Source organism: Astatotilapia calliptera, chromosome 18 (genome assembly GCF_900246225.1).
Source record: "Astatotilapia calliptera chromosome 18, fAstCal1.2, whole genome shotgun sequence".
In the NCBI taxonomy this organism is placed as follows: domain Eukaryota; kingdom Metazoa; phylum Chordata; class Actinopteri; order Cichliformes; family Cichlidae; genus Astatotilapia; species Astatotilapia calliptera.
In genome coordinates this window covers 21,436,671-21,444,634 of record NC_039319.1, presented here as the reverse complement: position 1 = coordinate 21,444,634, position 7,964 = coordinate 21,436,671, and the positions used below count along the sequence as shown (strand labels likewise).

Below are 7,964 nucleotides of genomic sequence, written 5' to 3'. Positions count from 1 at the left end.
TGAAGTGCTGGCATCGCAGATGTAGCTTCATAAAAAGAAATTTGGCAGACCCTCTGTCTGTTTGACGGCTAATATGGCTGACAGACCACAGGCCTCATCTGCAGAGCAAAGTGCCACAGACTCTATCTCCCTAATAGCGCAGCAGCGCTCTCTGCTGGTGAGTAATAATACAAAATTCAAACCCCACTCACCTCTCTTTTGCAGCATTTTTGACCATTTGCTTAAAAATATCAAAATCACTGTTTGCAGCACGTTGCTGTTCAAAAACTTTGACATTTTTCCTCCTTGACTCCTTGGACACAAAGTGATATTTATCCAAAATGGGTCAGAGTTTTTCAGAACTGGTTATTTCCCCCCACCCTCATCACTCTGTGATCTAGTGGTTGCATAAAGCATGTTAATGTCAGCCCTCCCTCAGTCAGCGCCTGACACCTAATACCTTTTTGTTTTTTCATTCTCCGCCACCTGTTCTTGGCTATCAGACAGTTCAGAGTAATACTCAGCTGCCATCTTTGTGGAGGAACAACAGCTCTGTGACAAAGGCTTCCCAGCACTGCCCAGGGGACCCCAAATGTTGAGGCAGGTAGGTATTCTTTCAATTGGGATTTGACTTTACAGCTGAAACACAGAAAAGATTGATCAAGAATATAAGAGAAACATTAGGGCTTTAATTTTTTTGTGTATTTATATAGTGTGTATCCATTTGTCTGCTGGTACCATTGCTTTATCTATTTATAGGCCTGGAAGGGCATTACCTCAGTGTCTGTTGAGAAATGTCATGCAACACATAAGGCCCTTACTGTATTCATTTGTAAATGTTAAGGTCAGCAAACTGCTTTAATTTAATGCAAAAGTGGCAAAGTTGACCTTTTACTAGTATCGTTTTATGCAGTCAAAACTGAATCCCAATGAGACATCAGGATTTATTTATTTTTTTATGGGGGAAGGAATAGTGATAAGAACAACTGTGATAAGAGTGCGATCCAATGAATTATCTCGCATTCAGAACTTAAGAAAAAGCAAGAACATCCCTTAAAAAAGCTGAACTGGCCTCTGCAGCTTTTGTGATCTTTTTGTGATTGTCTGCTAAAACATGAAAAATTTAAATGATTTGCTACTCCCATGTTCCTTCTCCTCCATCTCTCTCAGGGAAGAAATGGAAGAAAGCTATGAAACATTTGAAGAGGAGTTATGGCCACCAAGAGCAGATCCTCCTCCACAGAAACCTGTTAGGCAGATCCGCAAACCAGGTGGCGACACACACACACACGCACTGAATTGTTAATGACTATGCATAAATGATTTCTTCCATTGCAAATACAGGATATGCGTACAACTCTATAAATACTAGGGAACAGCAGCACAAGGAGCCACCGAAATCTGACTCCTGGTGGAAAGCAACACAGTGATAATGAGCCACAGCCATGCTGGATGGATCATTTCTCAGTGCAGTGGGGTGCACTGCGCTTATTTCCACAAAAATAACATCTTCTGAAACATAAATCTAAACAAAAAAAGGAAAGTATCATATTTTCATGTCATATGTTTATGAGGCCTCTACAGCAGGAGTTTCTGGAAACTTTTTTTTTTGGAGAAACATTTTTCAGACTCATTGTCACAGTTTATTGCACAGTTTAGCTGGTTTAGTCTTGACAGTGTAGAAGTCGAATTGTTCTCTGCGCGGCTAACAAGCTAGGCTATCAAATAGCACCAATGGCTGTAGAAAACAATAGCACCAACAGCTTCATGACAGTTTTGCTTCTCACACTCATATCTGACTTTGCGCTGGGCATAAAAATCTGGGCTTTTGTTCTTTTATTGGTTAATGATCAAGTGCATCAACCTCACCCTGAACTTTGTGCTAAGTGCATGTTGAGATGGGGAAACATAGCATTTAACATTCAGCTCAAAGCCAGCCGGAGCTCCCAGCATGCCTGCAGTCTTTTCAACCAGAACAGTATTTTTCACTGATGACTTGTAGTTTATCTACAGAGGAGTTAATAAAATTGAAAAACATGTGTTCAGCCAGCACAAGTATATGAATATATGTTAATAGATGTAAACAAACCAGTTCCAGATTGAGTGCATGGCTGTTTGGGGTTTTGTTTTTTTGTTAATGGTGTATGATATCACCCTTCATTAAATCTCCATCTGTCCCTTCCAGAAATGTACGCTACCAGAAAAATCAGGGAGGTAGGTTGGAAAACAACCAGCATTAACAATTTCTCACTCAGCTGCCAGCCCTCACAGCTCACAGACGTTTTTTATTAACCTTCACATTGTTCTTAAATAGGAAATGGCTCCAGCTCCACAGCAGCCAGCACCAGAACCCAAGACTATAACCAGAGAAGTCAGTTTCCCCAAACCAAGTGAGTCCCATCTTTCTCCCCTACCCTTGTCTCCCTGATCCGTGCATCCTGTTAACTTCTTTTTTCTTTCAGCATCCTTGCACAAAACCTTGTCCATTCAGAATCCGACTCAGATCGAAACCCCGTGGGAGAACGTCACCCTGAACCGCTGTTTGCTTGTGGCCATTACCATCCTGGTGCTCACCTCAGGTTTTCAGAGGCTCAATGGCAAGTAAACCAGTGAACTAAAGTGAAAACTCAGGTATGAAAATAGCACATCTACTGTGAGTGAGTGATCCTTTCTTGTAACCAAAACAGAAACCTTACGTGGTCACAAAGCAGTTGAAGAGGAAGAAACTGGACTGACCATGAGGCGATCAGGCTCACTGCGACACAGAAGACCACTGCCGGAGGTAAATTGGCGATTAAAAATGATCGCTGATCAACATAGGTGGCGTGAACATTTTGTTTGATTGTTCTCCCCCGGCAGCCTGAAACATCTCTGTGGGAAGTCGTGTTTTGGTGGCTGCCTGACTTTGATGACGAGGAAGAAGAGGACGATGATGATGGAGAGGTTAAAAGGGGAAAATCAAAGAGAGGAGCAACAGCACGAGGATTAAGAGCTCTGAGAAACAAACCACTTCCAGATAAGAAACTCATAAAGCAAAGAGATAAGAACTTAAAGGGCAGGAGAGCCACGAAAGCCAGAAATGAAGAAATCAAAGTAAAGAAAGGTAGAGACAAAAAAGGTGATCCTGAAGATGCAGGAGATGAGGAGGCTGTTGCTCAGGAAAATAAGAGGTCAGAGGCAAAGAAAAAGAGTCCAGAAGAATAATTTCACTCTAGTAGAAGCTATTTTCTCATCAGCTGGTATGATTTATTCATTATTAAAAGGTGGCAATTTTGTCAAAATCTGAGCCTTAAAGTGTGCTTGCAATTAAATCTTCTGACATGACTTTGTGCTGTGTTATAGATTTGGATGCTTTCTGGTGGTTTGGTGTATTAAATCCTTTATTTCAAACCGAGGCATCTTGTTAACAAATTTGTTTTTCTGGTTCTGAAAGGTGGCACTGAATAAATTATTCCCATCCATTCAAATGCAGTTAAAATGTCAACAGTGTGTTGCTAGAAGTGACTTCAAGTGTCAAGTGACTTCATTTGTCCAGTTTAGCTTGTTGTAGAGCCACTAAAGAGAGCCCAGTTAAATAAAACTGTCCTCTCAGTAAATTCAGGTTTTCACACTGATAAGCAAAGCTGAGATTCAGTATTTAAAGAACACTCAAGAAATCTTTTGGTGGAATATCTTTATAAAATCAAAGACTCTTATGACACAAACATTTTCTGTTTGTCCACAGCATTTAATTACAAAACCATAATCCTAAAATACGAACTTCCAATCACACCTCCATATCCAGAATGTGGATATTATTACAAAAGAGTGTGGTCATATTTATGATGCTGCAGTAAGAGACTGCCCTGCACATTTACATAAACCAAACAAAGACTGAAAACTCCAATAAACATGAACTTTAACCCTTTGCAGAAATAATAAAACTAAACATAACTGCAGTATCTACAAGGAGATGGACATTGTAAACAGGCAGGGCAGTGCGACTACACACCATTACAGAAATCAAGGTAAATCACTAAAAACAGATCACTGGCCAGAGATCAGTTATTAGCTAATGTAAGGCCCTCCGGAGGGGGTGGCCTCATTGGCATGGGGGGCATGGGCATCTGTGGGGGCATCTGAGGGGCTCCTGGGGCACCAGGCGGAAGAGGAGGGATGGACATTCCCCCTGGAGGGGGAGGGGGCAGAGAGTCGTTTGATGGGTGATCTCCACTCATAAGGGGAGGAGGACGCTTCACAGTGGCAGCAGGTGCTGGGCCGCTCGACTGGGTAACAGGTTTCTCCATTTTGAAGTGGAACTGTAGGAAAAACTGGATAGAACAACAAAAAAAGAACAATTAAAGACATGTTTCCACTATTAGAAACAATTTAGGAAAACTAATATACGAGTTCCACTAGTTCAAACTAGTGTATCACAGAAACTTTTTACAAGGATTTTTAAGATGAAGAGGTAAACATATAGAACAAATATTAAGGTCACTTTATTGACTCACTGTTCCCATCAACTGCTATTTGTGCATAACAGCTTGAAAAAATTTGAAATATAAACAAGTTCAAGCGACCGTTTTACCTTCATTCACCCACGGGCTGACATTCACCCACGTTTGTTTACTAATTAGATCAGGTTTGCATGTAAATGAGGTAAACAATGATTCAGAGCTCTCTCACTCTGCGGCACATTATTGACTTCTCATACGGAAAGACAGGGAAAATTCCCCAAGGTGCGCATCTTATCAGACAGCTAGAAGCTAAATCTACACCTCAGCTGTTCCGTTTTTGACACACAGTGTGTCCACTTTGCTTCACCCCTCCCATTGGTTCTGGCTGCTGGACCCAATAACTCTACTGGCAGACACTCTGTAACATACATGGTACCTGTTTAGTTTCTTTGTTCCAGTGGGTCCAGAAGCGGTTTTCTGCTTTATCAATTTCTCTGCTGGGTACCTAAAACAGCAAACATCTTGTTATTACATGAGTGAAGGAAAAAATGACAAAGAAAAAAAAAACATAAGGGGAAGAGAAAAGTGCAGGTCTCACCTTGAAAGCAATGGTCTCATATGGTTCAGCAGCAAAAAGCAGGTACTGCCAGCGACGATCGGGAGGCTCAATGCGCTGTTCGTAAGCAGACATGAAGCGATGCCTGGGTCCAATTCCTTCAGCGATCTCTGGATAGTCAATCTGATGGGCCAAGAAAAGAAGGTCAGTAACACATGGCCTTTACTGTTGTGGTGTTGTGAAACTTTGCAGGTTAGAGCATGAGGTTATGATTTGTTCCTGTGACCCAGTTTCAGTGTAAAGCCCCTTTACACTCACCAGATTATCCAAAGAATAAGTGAGCATTTTGCTTTGGTTTGAAGCACACAAATAATAACTTATTTACGTGGCCTCAAAAGGATACTGGATTATGTGCATTCTTTCAAAATATACAAACCTGGAAAAGTAAAGATTGCTGTCCCATCTCTGGATCCCTCTGTTTGGTCACTGTGAATAATTAAAAAAAAAAAGAAAAAGAAAACGTTAATTTTTTTTAACAATGCATTTTTTAAAGAAACTAGTATTATAAACCAAACCGTGACTACCATATAAAATGCCAGAGCTTGCCTACCTTTGTATCCTGGTCGACCAATTTTGACAAACTTCTTGACCTCAACTTTCACTTTGGCTGGAGCTGGTTGAGCAGGAGCTTCTTTTGCTTCTTTGGCTGCCCTCCGTGCTCTGAAAAATGTATGTAAAAGGTTTTCCTCAAAATTACATTTCTTTAAATTTAAATTTCTCCAGAAGTTTTAAATTGGGACTCATTTGTGTTAAACAGCCACTTTAATTAAATCAGAACATAAAGTTACAGCTATTGCACTTCTGTGTTGTAGCACAGATAATGTATGGACTTACAGATTGGTCTGGTGTTTCTTTCCTTGTGTGTGAGCTAAGTAGCTTCCCTGAAATACAGAGAGACATTTTTTAATTTTTCTTTTCAAATAAGACACCCCGATGACAAGAAATAAAAGCAAATTCAGTTAACAGAGAAATGTCTCATTATGCGTCTCTCACCTCATTGTTGTGAAGTGTCAGACAAAGTTTGCACTCGTATGATCCTAAATGGTTCTTCATAAAGTAGGGGTCTTTGTTGATATCAATGGTCTCCAAGGCCAACTGACGTAACCGTTCTCGCCTGTCACGGTTACTCTCAGAGGCAGATGCCACCCCTCCGCTCCCCGTCTTCCCTCCAGCTCGATGCTGGAAATCCATTTTTGTAAGGTTTTGGACTTAAACAGTCACACGAACGTTGACAGTTACTCCAAATAGATTCCCCCGATTACCTGGTGAAAAACAAAACAATAAGTACTAGGGCTGGGCCATATCATACCATTCATAATAATGTTAGGCAATGATAAGAAAATGAAATATCGCAAAAGAATATGGGTAAAACGCGCATGTGCAGTGCCTTTGCTTTCATACATACATGGCGGAAAAAGCATGGTGGTGACGGAGAATGAGAAGGGCGAAAGCGAATCGTTGAATGAAACAGATGAACCAGAATTGGTTTGTAAAAATGGTGCAACTTCAGTGGTGTGGAACTGGTTTGGCTTTCATCCGTCAGATACACACCAAAGCACATTTTTTGGTAGAGAATGCAAGTGGGCCATCGTTATTACCGTACCGATTTTATGCAGTACGCGGCGCTCAAAAATCTGTCAAAAAATTTTTTAGTACGACTTTACGAAGCCGCACCACTTGATGGATTGTCGGAGCAGGTACCGTAGTCAGGAGCCTCGCAGAGTAATATGTACTGTGCTTCAACATAATATTACCGCATTGTGTGTATAACCTCTTTTTTAAGTTTTATGGATATTATACATGGTTATGCTCAGGATATGTCGGCAAATTTCCACTGGTAATGCCTTTTGGTTAAACTGTCAGGAAGGAATTTGCATTTGCACTGTTAAATTTTTATATAGCTTTAATTAACATAAAAAACAGCTGCTTGTTTAAGTGAAAATACATTGATTTTTTTTTTTGCACTGATAAAGTTGTGGAGTTCTAAAATATTTTGTCTCGCGTCAATTATATCGTCAGTTATATTGTTATCGCAAATTTTCAAATATATATCGTGATAAATGTTTTTGGCCATATTACATTGCCCTAACAAGTACTGCCAGTGAAGGTCCACATTAATAACCCTGCACTCCAGGGCTGTAGCACAACAACAGCATCATGTGTAGATTTGCATTATTACTTGTGTTTTAGCTAAGGCTCTAACCTGGACACATTTTTATTGCTCAAACCTATATGGGTCATATAACCTGTTTTAAAAGCAACTCGTCATTACAATCCCCTCTATACGAAGATTCCCAATGCTAACGTCCTTACAAAGAGTCAACATGAACACTGCGGAGTAAGGCCCAAACAGCGGTTTTTAGAGGACCAAGTTAAGTTATCGGTGGCAATTTACCAGCGAGCAAAAAAAGATTCTTCCCGTTATTAAAAAAGAAATCCATTCTTCTGAATGATCCCAACAACATCTAGCTAGCTGTAGCATTTTAGCATACAAAAGCCGCTAAATGCGCTAGCAATTTTAATGCTAAGCTAATGGTGCTACCAAATAAAAATGAAAAGCTTTTAACAAATACAGATGATTAAAGTGAATATTAAAAATGCAAAATGACCACATCCGTTAGCCACAAAATTAAACATTTTAGGAGACTACAAACAGATTACTTTATCAAAACACTCACCAGTTTCACAACGACAGCGACACGCTCATCTGATTTGTTGCGCGCATGCGCTTCAGTAGATTCTTTTTCCCGGGTTTTGGTGGTTTGTAAAAATCCCTCTGGTGTGTTACTGCCACCTGCTGGGCTGGATCTCCAGCCAACACGACGGCTGGACCTATGAGGGGGGCCTTCGTGTTCTTAAATTTCTGATTGTTTCACAGCAGCAGACACAGGAGGTAAAAAATAATTAATTAAAAAAGATAAACTGCTCAG

At 40.4% G+C, this 7,964-nt stretch overlaps 2 protein-coding genes across 4 annotated transcripts; one reads left to right on the top strand and one right to left on the bottom strand.

The window, feature by feature from the left end:
* The first annotated feature begins 483 nt into the window (after positions 1-483).
* Positions 484-3,373, top strand: LOC113011105 (uncharacterized). Of its 3 annotated transcripts, none has more exons than XM_026150485.1 (7): positions 484-579; positions 1,150-1,250; positions 2,165-2,193; positions 2,294-2,369; positions 2,442-2,576; positions 2,667-2,761; positions 2,839-3,373. In XM_026150485.1, exons 1-7 carry the CDS (start codon positions 572-574, stop codon positions 3,181-3,183), a joined length of 789 nt encoding a protein of 262 aa, XP_026006270.1. In that variant the 5' UTR covers positions 484-571; the 3' UTR covers positions 3,184-3,373. The 3 variants fall into 3 exon arrangements, with proteins under 3 accessions (XP_026006270.1, XP_026006271.1, XP_026006272.1); XM_026150486.1 differs by having other exon boundaries at positions 485-583; XM_026150487.1 differs by lacking the exons at positions 484-579; positions 1,150-1,250 and adding an exon at positions 1,268-1,518.
* A 262-nt stretch (positions 3,374-3,635) lies between these two features.
* Positions 3,636-7,857, bottom strand: sf3a2 (splicing factor 3a, subunit 2). The gene is made up of 8 exons (XM_026150484.1): positions 7,713-7,857; positions 6,028-6,296; positions 5,869-5,915; positions 5,585-5,694; positions 5,411-5,460; positions 5,017-5,157; positions 4,855-4,923; positions 3,636-4,289 (listed from the first exon to the last, which is right to left on the bottom strand). Exons 2-8 carry the CDS (start codon positions 6,223-6,225, stop codon positions 4,020-4,022), a joined length of 885 nt encoding a protein of 294 aa, XP_026006269.1. The 5' UTR covers positions 6,226-6,296; positions 7,713-7,857; the 3' UTR covers positions 3,636-4,019.
* Between the last annotated feature and the right edge of the window lie 107 nt (positions 7,858-7,964).

Coding starts and splice junctions, on each gene's coding strand:
- LOC113011105 (XM_026150485.1), top strand. Junction 2,194..2,293: donor CTACCAGAAAAATCAGGGAG/GTAGGTTGGAAA, acceptor GTTCTTAAATAG/GAAATGGCTCCAGCTCCACA. Junction 2,577..2,666: donor AGGTTTTCAGAGGCTCAATG/GCAAGTAAACCA, acceptor TAACCAAAACAG/AAACCTTACGTGGTCACAAA.
- sf3a2 (XM_026150484.1), bottom strand. CDS start 6,225: ATGGATTTCCAGCATCGAGCTGGAGGGAAGACGGGGAGCGGAGGGGTG. Junction 5,916..6,027: donor TGACACTTCACAACAATGAG/GTGAGAGACGCA, acceptor TCTGTATTTCAG/GGAAGCTACTTAGCTCACAC. Junction 5,461..5,584: donor TGGTCGACCAGGATACAAAG/GTAGGCAAGCTC, acceptor AATTATTCACAG/TGACCAAACAGAGGGATCCA.